The sequence below is a fragment of the Heptranchias perlo genome, chromosome 25, assembly GCF_035084215.1.
Source record: "Heptranchias perlo isolate sHepPer1 chromosome 25, sHepPer1.hap1, whole genome shotgun sequence".
In the NCBI taxonomy this organism is placed as follows: Eukaryota; Metazoa; Chordata; class Chondrichthyes; order Hexanchiformes; family Hexanchidae; genus Heptranchias; species Heptranchias perlo.
The window spans coordinates 24,437,731-24,464,725 of NC_090349.1; the positions used below are offsets into that span (position 1 = coordinate 24,437,731).

Below are 26,995 nucleotides of genomic sequence, written 5' to 3' on the forward strand. Positions count from 1 at the left end.
ATCGTGCGGGGGGGGGCGGGGGAGTCGGAGATAGTGGGGGGGGGTGGGAAGTCGGAGATCGTGAGGCGGTCGGCCGATCGCGTTTGTGCGGTCGTGGCAGGTAGGCTTGTTGGGCCTGGAGGAAGCACTCCTGCTCCTCATGGCCCACAAGCAGTGCAATAAAGGCATTTACCTGCTGAGCTGGGCCTTCTCACCTCCTCTCTTGCGGCGTGAAGCAGAAGGCCCAGGAATCCCGACCCCCAGGAGTTAAAAATAAAAAAAGCCTTCAAAATGGAAGCAGCCTCCTTAAAAGATTTCACTGACTGACCCACCACCTAAAAGTGGGTTGGTCGCCCGGAGCTCGACCCGCCTCCGTTAAAACTGGGAGTGGGCGGGTTGGGATCAGGTGTTGGTTTTTTTTTTACAATTTTTACCTTTCCACCCGCCCCAACCCACCCGTTCGTGGGGTTAAAATTTACCCCTTGGTGTTGGTCAGACTTACATGTTGTTTACATCTGTGCCAGAAGCTTTATCCAGCACTTCATCAGTCACCTCCAGGTTTGGTGGAAACTCCTTATGCTGTTCAAAGCAAAAGCAGAAAAGAAAAATGATTAGAAAATATCCCCATTTGAGTATTGATATACATCTGCTAGCATCGCTCCCTCCCAAAGTTAGTTAAAATTCTGAAAAAAAATGGAAATGTATTTCCTTCACGTTACTGAATTAAATTCAGCACTAACTATGGAGAAAATTGTATCCCACCTCCTTTAATCGCCTTTGCCTATTGCTTTTGTCAGTGGCTCTTACTGACACCATTTCATGACTCCTCCACTATTCTGGTTTTAATGCAGGGTCAGGAGAAGCACTACAGCTCCTCCCGGCTCCACATTCAGGTAAGTATATTTTTAAGCACTTTCTTTGTTGGTCGAAGCCTGCAGTGGTCCCTTTAAGAACCGCCCGTTTGGCCGCATGTCGACATAGCTGTCCTGAACGCAGCCAGCCCGGCGCGTTCAGGGCAACCCAATATTGCAGAGAGGGCTTCGAACAAATGTTGGGCCCCTTATTTGAATATGCAAAGGGCCTAATGCCTGTTTCAGGCATGGGCCCTCGATGTCAATTCTATTGCCTACACCAATATGGCGGGCAGCACACTTCCCGCTCGTAATTAGCATGTACTCCCTGCTCGCCATATTGAAGGCATAGGAGGCCATTTAGCACCCAAAAATCAGGCGCTGCGTGGTCAAATTTCTAGGCCTTTGGATCTGTCTTAAAATTCAGTGGGCTGGATTTCAGTGAGAATGGAATGAAACTGTGTCCTGTAAGCTCTTGCCTGATTAAGTCATTTATGTCATTATGTCTGCAGATCTATGTACACAATCTCTGCTTTCACAATTTATCACATGAACAGTCATTACTGCAACAGTCTATTTGAATGCATTAATTCAGATCTTTCAGATAAAGCTCAATTACTAAATCTTTCTCGGGTACATTTTAAAATATTCACGTTGTTAGATACTAGTTATCGACTGTACTATAATCAGGAAATTAACGTCAGAAACTTCTGACCAAAGACAGAAATATTGGCTAACTCGCTTTCTATAACCCACGTGTTAGGAATAACTCGAGGTGGAACCCGAGAATTTAAGTTTTAATTTTTAGTTTTGGATTTTCACTGGCACCGAAGACCAGTGCACAACTTTCCTCAGATAGCCTGGGAAAGTGAGGGAATCCCCCCTGCTATACCACAGGAGAATGGAGATGTATAATTGCCACTGCAATCGGATCCGACACAGATTGCAATGAAAACAAATGCATACACTACCACTAGGCAATTATGAAACAAGAAGATATCTGGAAGTAAATAAAATATGGTTATTTTAGGGTCTCTGGCTCCAGCTGCTGACAACTGTTCTTGCAACACCAAGAGGTAAGTGCATCCAAACATTGCGTTGTCCTAAACCGTAGCACTGTATGTCTGTACCTCTGTTTGGCACTTATCCCACTACACATATGATCGCACAGTGCAAATTCACCTCTTCTAACCTAGCTTACTGGGTAACCAATCTCCAATTTCAGTTTTACTTTTATAGCGTATTGAATTTCTTTGAAGTTTGTGTTAAGCTCTCCATCATTGGTAGCTTAACAGGATAATTCAACAGGATAACACAAGTAAGTGTAAGGATAAGAGGGTCCCTTGGGTTTTCTGTAGTTCCTGTATAACTGCTGATAGATTGCATTGTAATGCAACATTAGTTCCATATTCCATCTAAATGATGCAAGAACAATTAGGAATGGCCAGCACACTCTGAATTTCACAATGAAGGATAAACTTTTATTGCTGTTAAATGTTTAAATAACTTTGTACTGTGGCTCAAAAATTGGCCAGGATTCCCATTGGTGACCAGTATCCAGCAGCCGTAGAGTGTGTGAACATCAGGTAAGAACGCGATTGGTCCTTTTTGCAATGCATTTCCGCAGTTGAATAACCCGGCTACACTCACTGTCTAGGCTCACATATAAAGAATCGCCACCTGGAGGAGGTAGAGAAGGCTGGCCAATATCCATGGAACCATACCCCAGCAATGTGGCAACATCTTCAGCAGAGGAATGCAGAAAATTGGTTGAAAAAACATTTCGTTCTGGAGGGAACAATTACGCATCACTCATTACTGGATTTGGTGCTAATCTCTCTGATTATTGAGACAGTGCAAACGAGTAGAATAAATCCATTTCCAGAGAACACGAAAACCACAAATTGTCCTGACTACCACTAAATTGAATAATTTTAAAAACTGTCCTAGCAATAAGGGAAACCCTTATAAGTGTCAGCCTTGGCTCAGTGGTAGCACTCTCTCATCTAAGTCAAAAGGTCATGGGTTCAAGCCGCACTCTAGAGATTTGAGCACATAATCCAGGCTGACACTTCAGTGCAGCACTGAGAGACAGCTGCACAGCCAGAGGTGCCATCTTTCGATTGAGACTTTAAACCAAGGCCCCATCTGCCCTCCTATGTGGACGTAAAAGATCCCATGGCATTATATTGAAGAAGAGCAGGGAATTCTCCCTGGCCAATATTTCTCCCTCAACCAACATCATGAAAACAGTTTATCTGTTCATTTATATCATTGCTGTTTGTGGGACCGTGCTCCGTGCAAATTGACTGCCACATTTCCATACATTACAACAGTGACTACACTTCAAAAGTACTTCATTATCTGTGAACAGCTTTGGGATGTCCTGAGGCTGAGGAAGATGCTGTATATAAATGCAAATTCTATCTTTGTTTCTTTAAGCATCATTCAAGTTCACAATAATACAACATGTGGACAAATTAATATCCAGAGTGCAAAATCTCCCTTTTTACTCATGGTAAATTGGAGGATACGCTGTTTAATGTACAATATATTATCAGGGCCACTAATTTATGGTGATTGAATAAGTGAAACTGCATGTTTGGCAGCAAGACGGAGCAATGAGCAGGAGGGGAAGTTGGAGGATGAGGAGTAGGAGAGGGAGCAGGAGGGATGTGGATACATTACCAAGATGTCACCTATCATGAAGATGGAGCTGGGAGGACTTAACAGAAGTATAATAAATAGTTAAGTTTTAACCTCGACAGGAAGCGTGACAGGAAATTGCTACAGGAAGTCTTACACTTACAGGTAAGTGTTTGCTATACACAAGATTTTTAATAAAATCTTCTGTTTCTCCCTCCAATATGCTTTTGTGACACTGAAGTTCGAAGTACAATTTGTTTTACATTAATTACTTATTCCTGTTCTTTAGGGTCACAAAAAAGGCTTTTTTTTTTGCATATTTTTAAATGGTTCTAAAAACTGAATGTTCACAACTCCACACGACATTCAATCCTCAAGAAGTTGTCTGCAGGAATCCTACTTTCCGTAGACAACTATTGGCAACAGGTACTTCATGCCAATTGCCTACATAACAATAGTGACTAAGCTTCAAAAGTCATCTATTGGATGTAAAGTGCTTTGGGACAGAATAGGCACTATATAAATGCAAGTTCTTTCTAATTACCAGGTGTGATCTAGTTAACACCCTTTTTGTTTACGTGTTGTATGAAGTGTAATTCAGATATATTAACACCAGCACACGAAATGCGCATGAAGTCTTCAGACTCTAACAGTGTATCTGAATAGGTCTCTTCAGAAAAACGCCCAAGTAAGGCATGTTAGTCAAATAGTACAATGGAGTAAATACCTTTTTATGAAAATCCATCTTGGTACTTAGAAGTCTGACGTAGACACTTGCCAACTGCCCATACCGATCATGCATATGACCCTAGAGGAATTTAAGTGAGATTTTATCACCAAATTGAAATATATAATCCTAGGAGGAAAAGATACATTATAGCATTTTGCTTTTGAAAATCTACATCAATTATTTTGTTTTAGCAGTAATGTTCATATTAAATAAAATAACTTATAAATTTACACACTACTTTTTTTAAATGGAAAGTTCTGAAGAGAATATTTAATCCATATCCTGTACCATCGCTGTATTAATTCACTCATTGGTGACCACAAATTTCTAATAAATACAAGGGGTTTGGTTTATGAACAATTTTTCCCCTTTAACTACCACATGCCCGAAGGCCTCGGATAGTCCTACTGCCACTTTGCCTTGTGTGCAAAGTGAACGAGCAGTTATCAATGTTCCAATTTTTGCTTGTTCCTAATCCACTCTTTATGATCTGAAACTTAATCTTATCTGTATAGTATATGGGATATAGTGTGCTACAGGGCAAACAATTCTCTCTCCTATTATAAACTTACTACCGGATAACGCGTAGGATTGCACTACATCTTGTATCACTTCAGAAGATGAATCCGATCAGCCATGAAATGCTTTGTTCATAACTATTGAATGAATGTATTCACAAATGGAATTATTTACAGAAGCCAGCAATATAGATGAGATATTAAACATTATAATATGCCTTACGAGTCTGGAGGCAGATTCCAAGGGGTTAGTCAAAGGAAACCACTCAGAGAAGTCTCTTTGACTTCTAACAGAACTTGAGATGAAAAAATTCTGAGAAAGGAATATGCAATTTTGTTCCTCAGCGAAAACAGAAAAACAGTCTTTGTAAGAATCATATAAACACAAGCATATGGAACTTAATTCATCCCTGTGCTTCACAGCAAGACAAAACAAACTGCTGATACGCAAATATGCTTTTCCATATTCTTAGTTCACTTGAAGAACAGGCACGTGTTCTGAAAGCTGGTCTGTCAGATTAAGGTGATCGGCTGAACAATACTAACAACTGTTGCAACCTACTAGAGGCTCGCCCATGGTGATGAAGCAGGGTTAGAGAGTGGGGGATAATTGGACCAGGGCACGCAAACATAATTCAATCCCCATTTTAAAGTTATACATTCCAGCCCTATTTTTATATTTTCATTATGAATTGCCATTGCCATATTAATAAGGAAATTGCTTATATAAACTTGTTACATTGTAATTCCGCCCTCCAGCCAGTGATGGCGCTATAGCACCTCCACTGGTAGGTGGAGTAAATTACAGCGTGACAAATTTACAACAGCAATTTACATTATAAAATGTGGACATTGGAATTTACAACAAGAAACATTGACAGGAAGTGCAGGCAGTCATAAGATTTTTAATAATTACAGATAGATGGATAAAAATGCAACCCTAATTTACATAATTAAATGTGCCTATTTGGATCAATTGTCTGATATTCATGATCTGAAGATTGATTCCTGCCTATTATATGGATAATGTTTTACTGCTGGGGCTTCTTTATAACTTTCAACGTTATCCTTTTTTTAACTGCATACAGTATACTGTGGACTGCACAGTAGATAGGACAAACTATAACTCAGCTAGCAAAACAATTAAAAACTATTATACTCAGGGTTTCCTCTGGAGAGTTTACTGTCGTCCATCCCATTGACACTGGCTTTATTGCACAGTTGCATCAACAGTGTTGGCTGACTCAGTGTAATTTCAGTTGACGGGAGGGTGAACGGAATCTCACAGCATTCCTGATGTGCACCCATGTGGGTATAACACGTAGGTATTTTTTTCCTTGGTGGCTGCTTCATTGGAGACTCAATATCTATATATAGAATAACAGATGGTCGCGAGTACTGCAAGAGTCTATTTGGCCCTGAAATAGTGTTCAGCCAGTATGTGAACAATGAAAGTTTATATACGAGTCCAGAACCGATGAGAGGATACGTATACCATGGTGATTCATCCATAACCATTAAACTTATTTTTTTTTAAACTTACTTGCCATGAGAGTGTTTATTTTTGACCTGAACCATGCAGAGAGAAGTGGTGTTGAGCATAGGTTGCGGTCTTTTACTTCAGGGGAGAGGGTAAATTGAATGAAGGTGTTATTGCAGATCACTAGTTCATGTCCCAGTAACCAGCCAAAGGAAGGTCTCTGGGTTGGCCCCTCTCAAGGGGGCAGAGTTGCAGGCCCCATGCTTGACTGGATAACAGTACAGAGAAACTTGAGGGTGGATGCACTTCATTGCAGGACACCAAAAAAGACTCCATGTTAATATTACAAATGGCAAAAAGTTATATTTACAATAAATGCAGGGATTCGGTATGGTGGATCTAATCTATATATACATCCATTGCCTTTCACTTCTAAAGTGTCAACTTGATGCCACCCTGCTTACTATCTCAAAACCACCCAAAACAGGCAGTAATTCAAAGTAAAATCCAGCTCAAAATCTCCTCTGCCACATGTTGTCGTGGCCCTTTTTACTGTCCATTTTTTTTAAACAGAGGAAGAGCAAATAACATTGAGATGTAAATGTTCAAATAGGTGCTGATTTCCTATAAAAACGTATTTTCTTGGAAATGCGAATATGGTTTGCACAATGACTAAGTCTTTCTGTACAACTTATTTAAGACTCATTACTGGTAACAAGGTCACAGGTGACTATGCCCTGCAATTAGAAACTAACCATTAATTTTGCTTTAAGTAATATCAGACACAAATATGAAATCATTAACGAGATGCATTACAGTATAGAGTTTAAATTAATCTGCCAAGTTGGGATATAGTGAGACTATCATATCAGTAATGATATCCTCAGAGAGAATTTATAACAAGAGTTTTGTTCTTAATTGTTAGATAATTGATGGCATCGTCAGTGGCAGTTTAATAGGGATGATGGGAGTTTTTCCTAATATTTGTGCAATGACGATATGCATCTTGCTGAATTTAGTTTGTTTTAAATTTTCCCGTAAAGAACTGAAAGTAACAAAGTTCAAGGTCTGTGGCCTTATTTATGAGTGGTATTAATTCAGTAATCTGTATCTTATACTGCTCAATATTTCTTTTCATTTTTGAAGAGGTGCTATCCTATGCTTTGAAGTTGCTGCAACTGGACTGTGATTCAAGTCTGTGAATGGATGGCTCGGTTGGTAAATTTGCTGCCCGGTGTGGAACTGGCCATGAAGGGTTCAAGTTTCGATCTACAGTTTGTATCGTTAGTTGGCTTCAGCCTGGGTGCCTGTAGAGGTGCTACAATTGGCTTTGGCTCTGAGCTAACGAAGGAAAATTCAGAGTTCCCAACCTTATTTTTATCCAGTGACTCTTGCTGTAAAGTGTGCATGTGTCATTATTGAATGAGGAGAGGACTGGACCTAGAATTTGAGGCCCCCATAGATGAATACTGGACATGGAAACTGCCACTCTGGTGAGGTATTACAGGAAGGGTAACAACTGTGTAACTGTACCTCACCATACCTTCAGAAGAGGGTGGGGGGAAATTGGAGGGGATTGGAAAGGTCACACAGTTCATTTAAAATGAGTTAGTCCTAAAATTACTTTATGTAGCTGTTTTCACATTTAATTTAAATATTGCAGAACATTGATACCATAAATCAATTACCTAATTTAAAATCTTGCCCATCGAGAACTATATTTCCTTTATTACTATTGATCCAGAGCATGACATCTTTCACTTTAGGAAGCTCCTGTATGGAATAAAAGCTCTCAGATGTAAGGCAATTGGATAATGGTTACTTTGTAAGATTGAATGGCTGTGATAGGGGATATTCGAGCAAAATGAACTCTTTTTAAAAAAACAAATCAGAACCTGAATTTATCCAGTGAATAGCTGAGTCATACCAAACAAGAAGGTTCTGGTTCAGTTCCTGGTCTGCAGGGAGTGCTAAATTAGCTGATCTCAGCTGGGGTGTCATTGGAGATCAGCCAGGGATACCTGCTGGTACTGGGCATTGGACAAGGACAGGTTTGGGCTAGGCTCTCACACCCCAAGGTTGACTAACGTGCCGACATTCACCGTCAAGAATCGCACATGAATAATGGCCACTTGAACGAGGTTCGGGGGAGGGGGCGGTGACCCAGCAGCCACACAGCTGTACCCCAGCAAAGACACAATGCATTCAGAAAGCAGGGGAGAAAAGTGGTGAGAAAATTAAAACAAAGTGTAAAATTATGCCTGTGATAATGAGACTGGCTATTTTGAGTGTTTTTATACTTTTGGTTTCAGCCCATAAATACACTTAACAATTGTGATAGGTGGAAAAAGACTTCAGGAAGACATCGGGTAGCAGAATGGTGGAAGATGCAATTTATTGTTGGCAAGTGTGAGGTAATACATTTTGAGAGGAAAAGCAAGGAATGGGAGCACGCACTCAAGTGAAAGGACATTGAAGGGTTGGGATTAACAGAGGGGCTTAGGGGTTCAATTACATAATTCCCTGAAAGTGTGAGTGCAGGTAGATGAAGCCATAAAAAAGGGCAAACAATATTTAGGATTATATAAATGGGGCAAAGAGTACAAGAGTAAAGAAGTAATGATAGATTTGTACAAAGTGTTGATTAGGTCACAGTTACAGTACTGTGTTCCGTTTCGAGTGCCCCAAATTGTTAGGGGCAAACTGAACAGATTCACCAGGATGATACCAGGGATGAGAAACTAAAGTTATGCAGAGAGACTTGAGATACTAGGTCTATTTCCCCTGGAGCAAATAAGGCTAAGAGGAGACTTAATTGAGGTTTTTAAAAATTCTGACAGGTTTTGATAGAGTGAATAGGGAAAGACTACTTCCTTTGGTTGGGCAGTCAGAAATGAGGGGTTGTCACAGATCATGAGATCACAGATCCCACACTCACCTGACGAAGGAGAAAGCCTCCAAAAGCTGGTGATTTTCAAATAAAACAGTTGGACTATAACCTGGTGTTGTAAGATTCCTTACACAGATCATGAGGCGAGAGATCAGGAGAAAGTTCTTTATACAGAGGGTCACTGGAGCATGGAATACTTCCCCATAGGGAGTGGTTGGGGAAAAGACAATTGCACTTTTTAAGGGAAAATTGGATAAATATTTGAAGCAGACGAAGATGCACGGCAATGGGGTGGGGGGGGGGGGGGGGGCGGCAGAGCAGTGGGATTAGTTCTGCATTACTCTAACATATAGCTGGCACAGATACAATGGGCCGAAAGGCTTCCCTTTGTGCTGGAAACCTCTATGGTTCTATTTGTATATGTATTTAATAAATAATTCAGTAATTTTGTCTTAGGGTGAGTAACCTGCAAAAATAGCTTATCTAATATAAAGCTAGCTGCATAGACAACTAAAAATGACATGAATGGAATTTCTGTTCATGGTTTCTCTTGTTTTCGCTGTTTTTAAATAGCAATTGTAAACTCCACATTCAAAATGGAGGTTACACTGTTACTAACAACATATTTTCTCGGAAATGAGACATAGGGCATGATTTTAAAAGGGAGAAACGGATGGATTGGGGCCAGGGGGCATTCAAAATTGCAACCATTTCGGATCCGCCTCCAACCCACCGACTTCCGGTTTTCATCGGGGCAGTACGCGGGCTAGGTGACCAACCCACTCCCAGGAGGCGGGTTGGTGATTAAAACCTTTCATGGAGGCTGCGGGCCTCCATTTTTCCAGAGTTTCCAATTTCAACCCCTGGGAGCTGGGATTCCCGGGCCTTCTCTTTTACGCCACGTGAACGAAGATAAGAGGGCCCAAAACTAACAGGTAAGTGCCTTTCGAGCACAGCTTGTGGGCCCGGAGGAGCAGGAGTGCTTTCCCCAGGCCCAACAAGCCTACCTGCAGCGACCACCCAACGATCATGCCCCCCCACCCCGATCTCCAACCCCCCCCCCCCACAATGATCGCGGACCCCCTCGATCTCCGACCTCCTCCCCCCCTGATCTCCGAACCCCCCCCAGAGTGCAGACCCCCCGGATCTCTGACTCCTGCGATGACCCCCGATTCCCCCCCAACTATCGCAGATGCCCGTGACTGACCCCCAATTCCGACACTCCCTCCGTGACTGACCCCCGATTCCACCTCCCCATAACTGACTCCCCCCGTGACCCCTATGTCCACCGGTGTCCCCCATGCCAACCCATGGCCCTGTACCAACCCATGCCCATGTACCAACCCATGCCCACCCACCCCCCCCCAATCAATACACCAAAGACTTACCTGAACATGTCCTCTCCCTGGATGCTCCCCCATCCGATTGAAACCAGCCTGTCAATCAGGCCGGCCAGTCGGACGGCAAACCGATTTTAAAAAATGAAAGACGTCCTGAAGTCAAAATCGTAAGAACTTTTGGGAAACCCGTACTTCCGGGTTTGCTGTCCGCAATTTGACCCCCTAACCCCTTCCCGGCTCGGGGTCAAAATCATGCCCATATAGTTTACTGTCACAGGGCCTCTTTGGAGGGGACAAAGTATTCTGACTTGCTAATACCTTGATTGCAAAGTTATTAAGCGATGATCTACAAGAATGCTTCTTCTAATCCCATCAGGACACGCTGTGGGAAGAAGGCTATTTGCTTTTGATAAGAAAAAACTATTGCAATGTGCTTTGGAATAGGTGTGAATGAAATGGGTTAATGTCTATTGTGGGTTCAAATAGCCCAATGGATATTTACAATCCTTATCAAAACCCCATGGGCTCATCCTCATATCTTTCTATCTATAATATATTAATAAATTTATTTCTGCGTGCACTTTTTTTTTTATTCGTTCATGGGATGTGGGCGTTGCTGGTGAGGCCGGCATTTATTGCCCACCCCTAATTGCCCTCGAGAAGGTGGTGGTGAGCCGCCTTCTTGAACTGCTGCAGTCCGTGTGGTGAAGGTTCTCCCACAGTGCTGTTAGGAAGGGAGTTCCAGGATTTTGACCCAGCGACAATGAAGGAACGGCGATATATTTCCACATCGGGATGGTGTATGACTTGGAGGGGAACGTGCAGGTGGTGTTCCCATGTTCCTGCTGCTCTTGTCCTTCTAGGTGGTAGAGGTCGCAGGTTTGGGAGGTGCTGTCGAAGAAGCCTTGGTGAGTTGCTGCTGTGCATCCTGTGGATGGTACACACTGCAGCCACAGTGCACCGATGGTGAAGGGAATGAATGTTTAGGATGGTCGATGAGGTGCCAATCAAGCGGGCTGCTTTGTCCTGGATGGTGTCAAGCTTCTTGAATGGTGTTGGAGCTGCACTCATCCAGGCAAGTGGAGAGTATTCCATCGCACTCCTGACTTGTGCCTTGTAGATGGTGGAAAGGCTTTGGGGAGTCGGTAGGTGAGTCACTCGCCGCAGAATATCCAGCCTCTGACCTGCTCTTGTAACCACAGTATTTATATGGCTGGTCCAGTTAAGTTTCTGGTCAATGGTGACCCCCAGGATGTTGATGGTGGGGGATTCAGCGATGGTAATGCCGTTGAATGTCAAGGGGAGGTGGTTAGACTCTCTCTTGTTGGAGATGGTCATTGCCTGGCACTTGTCTGGCGCGAATGTTACTTGCCACTTATCAGCCCAAACCTGGATGTTGTCCAGGTCTTACTGCATGCGAGCACGGACTACTTCATTATCTGAGGGGTTGCGAATGGAACTGAACACAGTGCAATCATCAGCAAACATCCCCATTTCTGACCTTATGTTGGAGGGAAGGTCATTGATTAAGCAGCTGAAGATGGTTGGGCCTAGGACACTGCCCTGAGGACCTGCAGTAATGTCCTGGGGCTGAGATGATTGGCCTCCAACAACCACTACCATCTTCTTTTGTGCTAGGTATGACTCCAGCCACTGGAGAGTTTTCCCCGATTCCCATTGACTTCAATTTTACTCGGGCTCCTTGGTGCCACACTCGGTCAAATGCTGCCTTGACATCAAGGGCAATCACTCTCACCTCACCTCTGGAATTCAGCACTTTTGTCCATGTTTGGACCAAGGCTGTAATGGGGTCTGGAGCCGAGTGGTCCTGGTGGAACCCAAACTGAGCATCGGTGAGTGGGTAATTGGTGAGTAAGTGCCGCTTGATAGCACTGTCGACGACACCTTCCATCACTTTGCTGATGATTGAGAGTAGGCTGATGGGGCGGTAATTGGCCGGATTGGATTTGTCCTGCTTTTTGTGGACAGAACATACCTGGGCAATTTTCCACATTGTCGGGTAGATGCCAGTGTTGTAGCTGTACTGGAACAGTTTGGCTAGAGGCGCAACTGGTTCTGGAGCACAAGTCTTCAGCACTACAGCCGGGATGTTATTGGGGCCCATAGCCTTTGCTGTATCCAGTGCACTCAGCCGTTTCTTGATATCACGTGGAATGAACTGAATTGGCTGAAGACTGGCTTCCGTGGTGGTGGGGATATTGGGAGGAGGCCACGATGGATCATCCACTCGGCACTTCTGGCTGAAGATGGTTGCAAATGCTTCAGCCTTGTCTTTTGCACTCACTGAGGATGGGGATGTTTACAGAGCCTCCTCCTCCTGTTGGTTGTTTAATTGTCCACCATCATTCACGACTGGATGTGGCAGGACTGCAGAGCTTTGATCTGATCCGTTGGTTGTGGAATTGCTTAGCTCTGTCTATAGTATGTTGCTTCCGCTCTTCAGCATGCATGTAGTCCTGAGTTGTAGCTTCACCAGTTTGGCACCTCATTTTTAGGTGCACCTGGTGCTGTTCCTCTTCTACACTCCTCATTGAACCAGGGTTGATCCCCTGGCTTGTTGGTAATGGTAGAGTGTGGAATATGCTGGGCCATGAGGTTACAGATTGTGCTGGAATACAATTCTGCTGCTGCTGGCCCACCGCGCCTCATGGATGCCCAGTTTTGAGCTGCTAGATCTGTTCTGAATCTATCCCATTTAGCAAGGTGATAGTGCCACACAACATGTTGGGTGGTGTCCTCAGTGACCTGTCAACTGTTCCATTATAAATTCCTATGTCCATATTCATAATTGAAACTGCCTGTGTAAAACTTGTCAGACTATAATTAAACACTCCTCCCAAATGAAACTGCCTATCTAAAATTGTCTTGGTGTCGTTACACCCTCATCCCCTTGCCACTACTGGGAGGAGGTGTACCTACAGCGAGACAAGTGTACATAGGTAGTTTCCATTATAAATGTAGACATAGGAATTTATAATGGAAAGAGAAAAATAAAGACAAAGTGTACGACTTCAAAATGAAGACTGAATTACACCTGCACAGCCTGGTCCAATTATTCCCCCACTCCTCTAACCTTACTTTATATGAAGACTACACTTTGTCTTGACTCTTCATGTACAAAGCCACAGGGGATCAACTAGCAATATATTAAAAATCTTACGTCTACAAGCACTTCCCCCCTACAAAACCTATTGGCACATTTTGTCAAACTTGCATGTCAACATTTATCATTAGAAATTCTCATGCTCACGTAAGTAATGGAAACTGCAGAAGAACTAAAAACATTCATGCATTTCTAAACTATTTCAGGTCTCACCTTTGTTAATTAGAATGTCACAATTTTCAAGACTTATCTTACCCATAAATTTCCCATTTCACGGATATTACTTTTATGCCTGGTGCAGTCGTGCAGAACCTAGAAATAAGTAGAAGCAGATTTTTGTGACACAAAGAGTCATTTATATTGAAAATTTGAAACAGTAAGAATATCAAGCAAAACATAAAACTCTAAGAAACTGGACTGGCTTTCAGAGAAACAGGGAAGAATCCTGCATCCCTACACCTGCAGGTTCAATTCATAGCAGAGGACAGCACTCCCGCTTGTTGACCCAAGCTGCAATAGATGCCTCAGTTTTCAGAATGTGCAAAGTCTAACTCACTCTCGTCAGTCTTCGAAATCAGGATATGCACTTCTGGATAAACTGTAAATACTATCAATCTTGAAACTGGGCAAGGCTTGAAGTAGCAGTTAAGCGAATGAGTAGGTAATTTCAGTGTGAAGTGCTGCCTCCATTAAATGTTCCAAATAATTATTATGAAATATTCTCCTTGCTTGACAAGGAATGTCTTAATTGTGCACAAAACACAAAATATTGTAAATTAGACACTTTGACATTAAGCAGGGGCATTCTTGCACACAGTATCCACTAGTCAGATTTCCATACAAGTAGTTTTCACTGGGGCATTTTTTAAAGTGGCCCGATCGTGTTTTAAAAGTGTGGGAACGAGTTTGTTCCCCTAATTTATTCAGGAGCATATAGATATTTTTATATTAGCAGTGGGGCTCCAGGAAAGCAAAGTTCAAGAGGAGACTTCAACCTTTGAGCATCGCATTAACTTTTTTCTTTAAGTTGTCAAGCATGCCATCACACCCCGTTGGACAACTATGTTTCCCATACCTCTGACCTCTAGTCTTGGGATCCAGTAAAAATCAGCTCCCACGTGTGGTCAGAGGCACATGGATCAGCAGCAATGGAAGTACCATGCACCAATTGCCAACAGCACACTATCAATATAGAGGCACCTTGTGAAATGCCTCCCCTAGATTCCCTCATCTCCTCAAGCTACATACTGCCTGCAGCCAAACAAATGTTCTCTCATGGTACATTCATGCTATAGCTGTAGCATTGTTGGAAACAACTATTGCTTCACAATGATGCTGCTGTTACAGAATAAATGCACCCTGAGAAGAGGGGGTTTTCCTGATCATGTGACATAATTTCAGCAGAATCTCCAGAGAAACGGTGTAAAGAGTCGTTTATGCCATTTCTCCAGACTTTCTGATGATCTCCCACCAAAGTTTCCGCAAACAATCAGGAGAAGCCCCATGTAAAATACAGGCAGAGGTTTTTTGCATGGTACTCCCACTGCACACTAGAATATAACGAGGGAGAACTATAGGTCTCCGATGGAACCCAGGATGTGACTTTTCCTGAGGACAAAGGTCAGGGCTCAACCTAACACCAGGACAAAGCAGCGAGGGATTCCCTGGTGGAAGGAGTACTACTCTGTATCCCTTCGGAGTCAGTTTAGCTTTGTACTAAATGTTAAACTTGTGATGCATTCACACTTCATTTGCTCTGATCCTGATGGCCACCCTTGTGTATCCTTAAATTCTATGAAATAAAGTATATTTTCAAATTAAAAAAAGATGCGTTCACACATCATTAATCTTCTATCAACGCTACTGAAAGATGGGCTTTCAACATGCCTGCAATGACGCTCCTTTGCTCACCAACCTCCTTTTCAAGCAAGTATCTCTGGACAAGTTTAGCAACTTAGGGCAGCATTCCAAAAGACTATTCCATCACACTGCAAATATGGCCATTTATTAAAAATACATTTAATTTAGTCAACATGATTGCTGTGATAAAACGTTTAAAAAGTACCATTAAAACGAATGACCCAACCGTCCCTGGTTTTGACTGCTCTTTTACAGAAGAACTTTCATAATTAGCCAAAATGTGACTTACATTTGGATGTCCATCTCTCAGAACTTTGTGTAGGACGTGACAGAACTTCCAGCTCATGATGGAGCTGCTGGATAATGGAAGGCCAATGGCGTAGGACCAGAAGGTAAATGCCCCTTTCTCATGATGTGTTCCCAATATAATTCATTCAAAGGAGTCAAGAAAACTCACAAGTAGTAGTATAAAATATTACACAGCTGAATCATTTAATATCAATATCCATCTGTCCTATATTACCAGCTCCTGATGACAGGTATAACCACAAATTATGCTTTAGTCTGCAAGGGTTTGTAGCAACATGGAGCATTTAGTAAGATTTAGCAGAATGTTCTTTTAGAAAGAAAATATAATTAAAATAAAGTCCTCCTCAGAGAATAAAATTCTTTCCTTCCACAAAGAAGGGCATTTTCATCCCATTTATTCACCAGTCAGATTCAACAGTTTGAAGTGGGAGCATTCAATTAAAGAGACAAATTTAGGACCAGTCCCTGGTTTAAGTAAACTTTATCACAGCTTAATTCACTTGCAGCCTTGAACAGCCATCACGCTTAAAACCATCAGCACAGGCATGATGGGCCGAATGGCCTCTTTCTGTGCTACATCATTCCATGACTCTGATAAATGCTTAATTTTTTTTGCTGGAAACAACCTTATTTGGGTATACACGTGGGCTATGCTCTCATTTACTGATCGATTTTCATGATTGTTACAGTTTAGTGAAAAAGAGGGAAAAAGAAACAGGATGTGACTTGATACCAAGTGGAAAGTCTGCGTAAATTATAGACAAACACGTGGTCAAAATTTGTGCTTAATTTTTGCAAGTACAAATGAGGAAGTTTCAAGGGACCTTATTATAATATCTAATTCCTTCTGGATAATAGTCATTCCCTTTACAATCCCCCTTCAGCTTCATGTATATGACATCATGTGCTCAGGCAGAAGTGAATAAAGGATAAACGATACAACATTCAAATTTATACTGAAGTAATCAGTGAACATGTAGAAAATGGGGTCAAAGTACTTTTATTTATATTACTTATCAGTTTCTCTTTCTTTAAAAAGAGGAAAGAGAAATGGGAATGAAATGTCAACCAGCCAAGCATTCTTGGTACAAGTCAACACCCAACAATGCCAAATGCAAGACAGCAACTATTCAAGAATGCCACCTTGTACTTCTAAGACAAATCTTTTTTTTTTAAGTGTGGTCAGGGAATGGGCAAAAGACTGAGAGACGGAGCTGATAACATATTTCCTTTCACTTCAAGGAGTTGAGTTCAAACCCAAGCTAGAATGATGGGACGAAAGACTCATCTCACTGCCGGCTTTACAGGTAGTTCCAGCCCAGTGTCCCATGGCCTTGGGTCCACAGTACAAAATTGTTAACAAATTAGCATTAATCAGAATGCTCAGAAAGGATGACTATTATGGAAAATGGAAACCTTTTGATGCTGCAGAGGGAGCTTCCAGGCTGGAGTTAAGGCATATTGTTAATGCACGATGGGAGGGCAATTTACTCTTTATCTCATCTATACTATACCAAATATTTGTTGCTAGTTGGTCAAAGGAGAAAAGTTTTCATTCCCAGGCCAGGATAGCCCTCATTTAATGAGCACAGAAGTTGACCAATTAATGAATAGACTGACCATAGTAAGTCACATCAAATTTTGCTTGGTTACGTTTGCTGAAAGTGATAAAAATGGACTTTACCTTGTGTTATTGAAAAGATTCTAAGAAGGAATGTTTTTTTAAAAAAGGATACTGCGTGCGTGCTTTTCTTTGACGGGTACCTCCTGGTTGTTAATAGCTTTGCCGATGCTGGCAGCCTGGAAGAGAAAAAAAGATAGCAACTGTCAGCTAGATCAAAACACTGGCATCAGCAGAATTCAAACACTTTGAAGCTATGGGAGCTGGATGAAGGCAGCTTTTCAAAAGAAATTTGAGCTGAATTTCCTCACCTCACTCAGTCATTGTATGATGTGGAGATGCCGGTGATGGACTGGGGTTGACAATTGTAAACAATTTTACAACACCAAGTTATAGTCCAGCAATTTTATTTTAAATTCACAAGCTTTCGGAGGCTACCTCCTTCCTCAGGTGAACGATGTGGAAAATAATTTTCCACATTTTCCACATCGTTCACCTGAGGAAGGAGGTAGCCTCCGAAAGCTTGTGAATTTAAAATAAAATTGCTGGACTATAACTTGGTGTTGTAAAATTGTTTACAATCAGTCATTGTAATGCTACCACCTACAGCTCAGAGTCAACAGACACAGCAACAGTAAATTAGGGGGAAAAGAGCTTCATTTGACCCAGTCTCAAGACCAGGAACTACAGTGGGAATCCAAATGATGCACAAGGAAAGAAATGGTTCCAGTTACTTAGCATGCACAAGATCTGCCCAATGGAAAAGTCAGCCAGAAACCATGGCCTATATTTTAACACAGAGCCGAGGAGATGGCGGGGGTGGGGGGGGATTCCTAATGGGAAACCCGGAAGTACGGGTTTCCCGGACGTCCATACGATTTTGACGTAAGGGCGTCTTTTATTTTTTTTTGTCGGTTTCCCGCCCGACAGGCCAACCTGATTGACAGGCTGCCCATCAGTTGGACGGGAGAAGCGGATGCAAGAAGGTAAGTCTTAGATTGGGGATGGGGTCAGGAGTCATCGGGAGGGTCGGAGGTCATTAGGGGAGTATCAGGGTCATCGGCAGTCGGGGTTGAGAGTTATCGGGGGGGGGGGTTCCGGAGTCATCGTGGGTCGGAGGTCTTCGGCGGGGGGGGGGTTGCTGCAGGTAGGTTTGTTGGGCCTGGGGGAAACACTCCTGCTCCTCCGGGCCCACTAGCAGTACAATAAAGGCACTTACCTACAGTTTCGGGCCTTCTTGCCTTCTCTCATGTGGCGTGAAGTAGAAGGGCCGGGAATCCTGGCCCCCAGAGGTTAAAAAAAAGCTGTTAAAATGGAGGCCCGCAGCCTCCTTGAAAGCTTTCGCTGACTGACCCACCTCCTAAAAGCAGGTTGGTCGCCCGCCTCTCGTCCCACCTCCATTAAAACCGGAAGTGAGCTAGTTGGAGGCGGGTTTTAGATTTTTAAAATTTTTACTGCCATCCCCCCCCAACCCCCAACCCACCCATTCTTCCAGGTTAAAACGTAGGCCCATATATTTGTATGAATTGTGATTCAATGGATAGCTGCTTTTTCTATCTTCCTCTCCTCCACACAAACCACTGCCCTGTAAAAGTGCTCTTAGATGTCTCCCTGTTTGTAATGAGCACTATAGAAATGCAGGTTGGTGTTGTTGTTCTGAACCTTATGCCGTGTGCACATACAATCTGACAAATACCTTCTGACGTCTATTAGGAGGTACAATATGGAGAGCTAAATAATTAATTTCATTATTAATAACACAAACTGATTTTTTTTCAATTACACAGTGCACATCAAGTATGTCACTGTTGGCCAGTTCTTCAGGATGTGTTTTGCAGAAAGAATGAAACCTCCTAGATCCTGATGAGCAGATGGTCTATACTTCAAGTGACTTCATAAAGTGTAGGAATCCTGTTCTGATGTTTGAAAAATTGTTTTCTTCAATATTTTTGGAAAACTGTTGCTCCCCTCCCTAAAGCCACCTTCCTTTGATCTGGGGGATAGGATGCTCTGGCTCATACACACCTTTAAGACCACACTGAATGCTCCTCTTTAGTGATCTTACAATCAGTCATGTCTTGAGTGGAGAAGGAAGGGATTCCCCCTGACCTCAAATTCAGTTTTCTCTCCTTTTCCAGAACAGACGGAACTTATAAGCTTGTAAAATAGAGGAGTCCAAACAGTTCTCCTCCATGGTCTAACTCCCAAGCATACAATGGAAAGGATTCCTCCAGCCTATCCTTAAGATTAAGATGCAAGGTAGATATGTAGCAAAAAGTGGAAGCAGTTGAGGAGGGTTCCAGCCTATACAGTAAGGTCACCCAGTACCCTGGAGGTGGAATCAACCTCAAGGCCTCTCACAAGGACTTGGACTAAGTAGCTGGTGTTGTGAAAACCTGATACGCGACATTGACCTTGGATGTCTAGAACATCAATGTGGCTGGCACGACACAAGCTGCCCCATGTAGGTCCTTCCATCATACTGAAGGCGGATATCTGGCAATACTCCAGGGGACTGTTGATGATCAATCAGCAAGCCTGGCCAATTAATGGGACCTGGAAAGGTAAATCTGTCACTAGAGGCTGGGATTCTTCCCAATCGGCTCCACATAATGTGGCAGACCAAAGCCCTAATGGGTAGGTTGCTTCTGGCTGGTCAAACAGTGATCTGCTCTGGTAGACTGTGCGGTTTTAGAAGATTAATGATGCAGTATCCACGTGCACACTTGGAGGTTCCTAACCCTTGGCTCTGCTAACCTGCATCCAAGCGCTCTGGGTTTAGGAAAGTTGAATGTATCCAAATAATGAGAGCACGTCCACTCCATAGGCAAGTCTAGATCTCTCAGTAGCTGAATAGTAGACTCAAAACATGGTAATGGGATCTGTGATGGGTTCTGTGTGCATTAGATACCTAGCTGACCACAAAATAACAACTCCAAAAGCAATGACACCCCTGTCGTCAGGGGAGTCTGAGGACTGAGTACTAATGTCAGCCTAGGGTGGGATTCTGGGATTTCAATTCTTCCTCCTACTCAAAAGTATGCTCTACTGTTGTAGCTACCAGCACAGCCCTGTACTTAAAAATACCCTTTATATACTCAAATATGCAAATAATTCAATAATATTCCAAAACAAAGCAGGCATCTTCATATTTTTACCGTAGATAACTCTCAAATTTAGACATTTCAAATTCTTACATTTCACAAATGTATAGCTACTCAATAAATCCTTAATGGTTTCTGGGAAAGCAATTTGCCATGGTCACTTAAAAATACATTAATATTTAAATAAAAGTTGCCGTTCCAACAACAGTATTCCTTATATGTTTAATATTCTTCTAGTGCAAGAACAGAAGTTCTGAAATCCTACGGCTGCAATCTATGGATATAGAAACTGTACAAGATATGCTGGATTCATGAGAGTGACAGAATTTATTGAGTTTGTTTATTGCTATAAAGTGAAGGTTATTAGTTAGTTGCTCTGACAACCCTACAAAGAATTGCAGCCTGGCAACTGCTACATTTCAGCAACATAAGAAATAGTTTCTAAATTGCAGCTCCATTTAAAAATATTTGCACTGTTCATATTTAATTACATTCTCCTAGTGACGCATTATGGGTACCTAAGGAGCAAAGCGTCCGAGAGCTTCCTTGAACTATAGTCAGGGCGGAAATTCTTAAGAATATTTCTTGAAATTGCCCATTGTTTATTTTCCGCACCTCCCCCAGGAGTTTGTATTACTAGGTGTTGGGGAGGGCAGCACAAGAGGTTACACCATCTAGTGGATGGGGTCAGCACTGATGGGCCCAACGATTTCTTCTCATATTTCTTTTCATAAAAAAATAACAGTGGAAAGATTTCATACTATAACAGAGAGCAGCGTCCTTTCCATGGGAATGTTGCACTGGGTAGACTTTGAATCTGTGAGTTTATGTCTTCCTATTCTGCTTATGGCACAAGTACAAACACTGATTATCTGACACTAAACCAGCCACCAAATGATATCAGGTAGATTGGCTTTTTGTTGAAGAAATGAACAAGAGACATTGAGACACAATGGAAGATAGACCAGTTCGAGAAAGTCATATATTCCTGGACAAATGTAAGGAGTCTTACAACACCAGGTTATAGTCCAACAGCTTTATTTAAAATCACAAGCTTTCGGAGGCTTTCTCCTTCGTCAGGTGAGTGACTGAGCTTTACTGAGTGGCTGGGATGTGGAAGACCTCCGAAAGCTTGTGATTTTAAATAAAGCTGTTGGACTATAACCTGGTGTTGTAAGACTCCTTACATTTGTCCACCCCTGTCCATCACCGGCATCTCCACATCATATATTCCTGGAGGCTAAGTTCATCAAAGTCAATAGTATAGTAGCCACTATATAAGTTGCATGCAAAAGATCAAGGGTGCTCCAGTCCACTCAACAGGTTAACTGTTAAAGCCCTAGTGGAACAACCAAAACCCACCAGATACTGACACAGCAAACGAGAGTCACTGCCACTATCTGGAATCTGTCTCCAGGGTCACCAACATCCCAGCCACTCAGTAAAGCTCAGTCACTGCTACTATCTATTATATTATACCCTTCACACTGTATACCATGAACATAATGTATGTCAATGGTGTTGTAGCCAAATGACAACTGCAATAACATTAAAGAAATGCAGAAGAAAATGGAATGTGCCAGTAAATACTGCTTATCCATTAAATGCATGAAAATTAGATTTTTTTTCATATTGTAATCTGATCAATAGGTCCTCCTGATGAACTACTCTTAGCTAAAGCAGCTTCCATGTGCAAAGATTTGATACAAAATTGACAGATCTGGAGCCTTTAAAAAAGTGCAGATCAACTCTCAACAGCATTAATCAGGCACTATAGCCACCCATCTCTAAAACAGTGCTGTTACAGAGAAGAAATTCTGAGGCTCTAAACCAGGCAAGAAAATACAACCAGTATACCACTATAGTTGCACTGATATTTCATATATCAGTGACTGATTGTCAGGGGCTAGAGTCTACCCTGACAACCTCTGGAAGACATCACCAGTTTTTGTAGATCACATGACTAAAGGAAGGGGTTAAAACAGGGTTTATTATTAAACACACCAGCTGTATATCACATCAAGTGACAGTAAGGAGTCACAAAGCAGAAAATCTTTCAACTGTATGACACGGAAAAGCTTTAGATCCAGAGGCGGCTAATCAGCTGAGGCAAGTAAGACACTGGGCTCGATTGTATGAGGGAGGCGGGTTGGCAGCAGGGGGGTCGACTGGGCGCGTGTGTAACCCGCCCAGTGAATTCGGGGTGCTCTGCACACGATCGCAGCCTAATTGAAGGTACTTACCTTGGCTTCCGCGTTGCGCGTTGGAAAGCTGCGCAGCGGGCGGACTGCGCAGCCGCATCATAGGCTGTCAGCTGGAGGAGCCCTATTTAAAGGGGCAGTCCTCCACTGACTGATGCTGCAGAAAGGAGCCAAAATTACAGCATGGAGCAGCCCAGGGGGAAGGCTGCTCCCAGGTTAATGATGCCTCACTCCAGGTCCTATTGGATGGGAGGAAGTGGCCTGCCTCTGCCACCACGAAGGCCTGGCTCGAGGTGGCAGAGGAGGTCACCAGCACCACCAACATTTCACGCACCTGCATACAGTGCAGGAGGTGCTTCAATGACCCAAGTAGTTTAGCCGAAGTGAGTACACTTACTCATTCCCCTACACTCCGTCTGCCACATCACCACCCCCACCTCACATCTCCTTCTGCACTACCAACACTACTCTGTCACATCACCCCTCATACCCACTCAAAGCTCATCCTCATCTTACCTGCACTTACTCACCTCGCCAGTACTCATCCCGCCACTACCACTCAACCCAATCCTCATACAATCTCATGGTTCCGTCTCATACTCACCCTCTGATGCATCTCTTTCACGGTCAGTCTCACCACCTGTCACTACCTGTGCTGCAGCCACAGGGCATGAATCACATATGTGCAGTAGGAAGCGTAAGGCAAATGTGTCGTGAGCATGAAGGGGATGCACAAGGGTGTTTGAGGGTTTGTCATGGTTTTTAATTATATTTGATTTCAGATCAACTCACATTACATATTATATTGTCACCACTACTGCCACGTCTTTGCAAATCTTGTCTGGTTTGTGCAATAATGCCCTTTCCTGAGGATCACCATGAAGACCCACAACTGATGCCACCCATTGGGCCCGAATTTAGCAGGCCTGCGGGTTCCCAGCGGGTGGTCCTCCGGGAGCGTGGCCAACACGCTCGGCGAAATTAGTGGGTTGCCCACGCGATCGTAGCAGGCAACCCACTAATAGGAATCAATTACCTGCTCCTCCGGGGTCCACGGCGCTGGCCTGCGCGTCGGTCGGGCTGCGCATGCGCAGTACGATCTGTCAGCTGGAGGCTCTCTAGTTAAAGGGGCAGTCCTCCACTGACAGATGCTGCAACCAATGGGACAAATTGCAGCATGGAGCAGCCCAGGGGGAAGGCTGCTCCCAGTTTAATGATGCCTTACCCCAGGTATCATCAGATGGGGTGAGGAGGAGGGGGAAGACACAGATCTTCCACCCGGCGGGCGGGAGGAAGCGGCCTGCCTCTGCCACCAAGAAGGCCTGGCTCGAGGTGGCAGAGGGGGTCACCTGCGCCACCAACATATGGCCCACCTGCTTACAGTGCAGGAGGCGCTGCAATGACCGCAGTAGGTCAGCCGCAGTGAGAACACGAAGTCTTTCCCCTACACTCCGTCTGCCACAACACTGCCCCCACCCCACATCTCCTTCGGCACCGCCAACACTATTCTGTCACATCACCCTTCATACCCACTCAAACCCCATCCTCATCTTACCTCCACCTACTCACCTCGCCAGTACTCATCCTGCCACTAACACGCAACCCAATCCTCATACAATCTCATTGCTCCATCCCATACTCACCCTCTCGTGCATCTCCCTCACGGCCAGCCTCACTCAACCTGCCACCACCTGTGCTGCAGCCACAGGGCATGCATCACATATGTGCAGTAGGCAGCGTAAGGCAAACGTGTCGTGAGCATGAAGGGGGTGCACAAGGGTGTCTGAGGGTTTGTCATGGGTGTTACCTATATTGAATTTCAGAGCAACAAACAGCACACATTATATTGACACCACCACTGCCATGTCTCCGCGAATCCTGTCCATTGTGTCCAATAATGCCCGCTCCTGGGTATCACTATGAGGACCCACCACTGATGCCACCCATCGTGTTACTGCAGAGTAGGTGCAGGTGTATTTGCAGGGCTCGTCCGCGCAGACGACTGAGAGACATCGGCGGTGTAGCCGGCTGCACCCTGGAAGGATGCGGAGGAGAAGGTGTGGAGGGCAGTGGTGACTTTGACAGTGACAGGTAAGCAGTTGGTGCTGGGGCCAGCCAGGAGCAGCTCGGCATGAAGGAGGCTGCAGATCTCCACGACTACATGTCGAGCGAATCTGCGCCTCCCTGTGCACTGCTGCTCGGAGAGGTCCGGGGAGCTGCGCCTCGGTCTGTGGACCCTGTGGCGAGGGTAGTGCCCTCTGCGATGCGTCTCTCTCTGCGGTAGCCCTCCCTTCTGCTGTGCAGGTGGGCGTGCAACAACACCGTGTTGGGGGGATCCACGTCTCTGCGGCGGACGGCGTGGACTGCGAGGCTGCTGGGGCTGGTCATGCTCTTCGTCCTCCGAGGGTGTCCACACACCACCCATCTGGCAGGTGTTGGTCTGAGGGGTTGTGCAGGGTAGGTGGGTGGTTCCTCGGACTGGGGCTGCGGTTTCGTGTCGGTCTGTCCTCTGGCTTGGCGGGGGGTGGTGGGGGGCAGGGGTTGCCCTATGTGACGCGGTGGCCTCCTGCGTGGGTGAGGGCTCTCCCCCGTGGAGTGCACCTTGGCACCTGCCACAGGCTGCTGGCTGCAACACGCCTGGTTGGAGAGAGACTGTTTCCCCCAGTGTGTGAAGCTCACTGCCTTGAACCTAAAATCCCACACTTCCTCTTTTGACAGCTGATTCAGCTCATTAACTGACCTCAACAAGCAAGGTAAGTACTCTCAAGTGGAACCCCGCTGGCTTTAATTGCCTGCGGGATTCCCACCAGCGGGGCTTGCGCGCGCAGCCCCGCACGTCAGCGCGGTACCCGGAAGTGGCCAGGATTTCGTCGCGATCCGGTCACGTGACCGGATATCGGGATTTTCCGGGCCCCCCCGCTGGAAACCCGCCGGCAACCCGACGCCAAAATCGAGCCCATTGTGTCACTGCAGAGTGGGTGTAGGTGTATTTGCAGGGCCCTTTTGTGCAGATGACTGAGAGACGTCAGCGATGTCCCCGGTGGCACCCTCGAAAGATGCGGAGGAGAAGTTGTTGAGGGCAGTGGTGACTTTGACAGCGACAGGTAAGAAGATGGTGCTCGGGCCAGCCCGGAGCAGCTCGGCATGAAGGAGGCTGCAGATGTCCACGACTACATGTCAAGTGACTCTGAGCCTCTGTGTGCACTGCTGCTCAGAGAGGTCCAGGAAGCTGAGCCTCGGTCTGTGGACCCTGTGGCGAGGGTAGTGCCTCCTGCGACGCATCTCTCTCTGCCGTTGCCCTCCCTCCTGCTGTGCAGGTGGATGTGTCACAGCACTGTGTTGTGGAGCTCCACGTGTCAGAGGTGGACGACGTGGCCAGCGAGGCTGGTGATGCTGTTCGCCCTACGAGGAGGTCATGACTGCAGCTATGGCGGCCCCCATCCGGAACATGTACGTTTGAGGGGGTCCATAAGGTAGGTAAATGTGTTTGCACACCGGGGTTGAGGTTGCAAGTTTGTGAATTTTATTGTTAGGAGGAGGGTGGTGGAGGCCAACCTTTGTCCAAAGTGACAGAGTGGCCTACTACAATGAGTGAGGGTCTCCTCCCCGCACCTGTCAAATGGACCTTTGCAGCTGCCACAGGCTGGTGGCTGCAACACGTCCATTTCAACTGGGAGTGTTTCTCCCAGTACGGGAAACACGCTCAATTGAGTTGAAAATCCCACCCCTCCTAAAATATCCTACAAATCAGGTCTGCAAATGACCTGAACTATCTAATTAATTGGTTTAAGTGGGATCCCGCCAGCTTTAATTGCCGGCGGAAGTCCCGCATGCTGGGGCTGCGGCGCATCTAATCGCGTCATTGGGGAACCCGGAAGTGGGAGGGTTGGAGCCGGGCTCCGGACCCGCCCCGGGAATCCCCGATTTTCGGAGCCCCACCGCCATGAACCCGCCGTCTCCGAAAATCGAGCCCACTGCCTCACCTGGAATTCTGCACAGATTTCCCACTGGAATGTTACAGGTATTTAAATTTAGATATATTTAAATTTATTGCCCATCTGATTTTCTTTTTCCGACTTACCGTGGCAATGTGAGGGTGGATGTCCCGCTGGAAAATTTCCAGGCTACATTTATTGGTCAGTGTACTTTAGATAACCCCGAGCTTAAAAGGTTGGTGGTGGGATTCCACAGGAAGGGCCCGTTGCCATTGTAATACGCTGGCTTGGTTAGTCATGTGTAGCTGTACATCACCCGTGAAAAAGGTCACCAGCGGCCACTGTTTAGATACCATATTAGGTGAACTGAATCTTTTATGTTCTTAGGTAATCTTCAAGTTAAAGGA

General features: G+C 44.6%; 1 protein-coding gene across 1 annotated transcript in view; it reads right to left on the reverse strand.

Annotated features, from left to right (window-relative positions):
• hip1rb (huntingtin interacting protein 1 related b) overlaps positions 1–26,995 on the reverse strand; it is a 135,363-nt gene that overhangs the window by 72,020 nt on the left and 36,348 nt on the right. The window contains exons 2-6 of the mRNA XM_068005760.1: positions 17,463–17,527; positions 15,708–15,849; positions 13,814–13,870; positions 4,204–4,284; positions 482–558 (exon numbers count right to left, since the gene is read on the reverse strand). Coding sequence (XP_067861861.1) covers positions 482–558; positions 4,204–4,284; positions 13,814–13,870; positions 15,708–15,849; positions 17,463–17,527 — 422 coding nt within the window. The remainder of the gene's footprint in view (positions 1–481; positions 559–4,203; positions 4,285–13,813; positions 13,871–15,707; positions 15,850–17,462; positions 17,528–26,995) is intronic.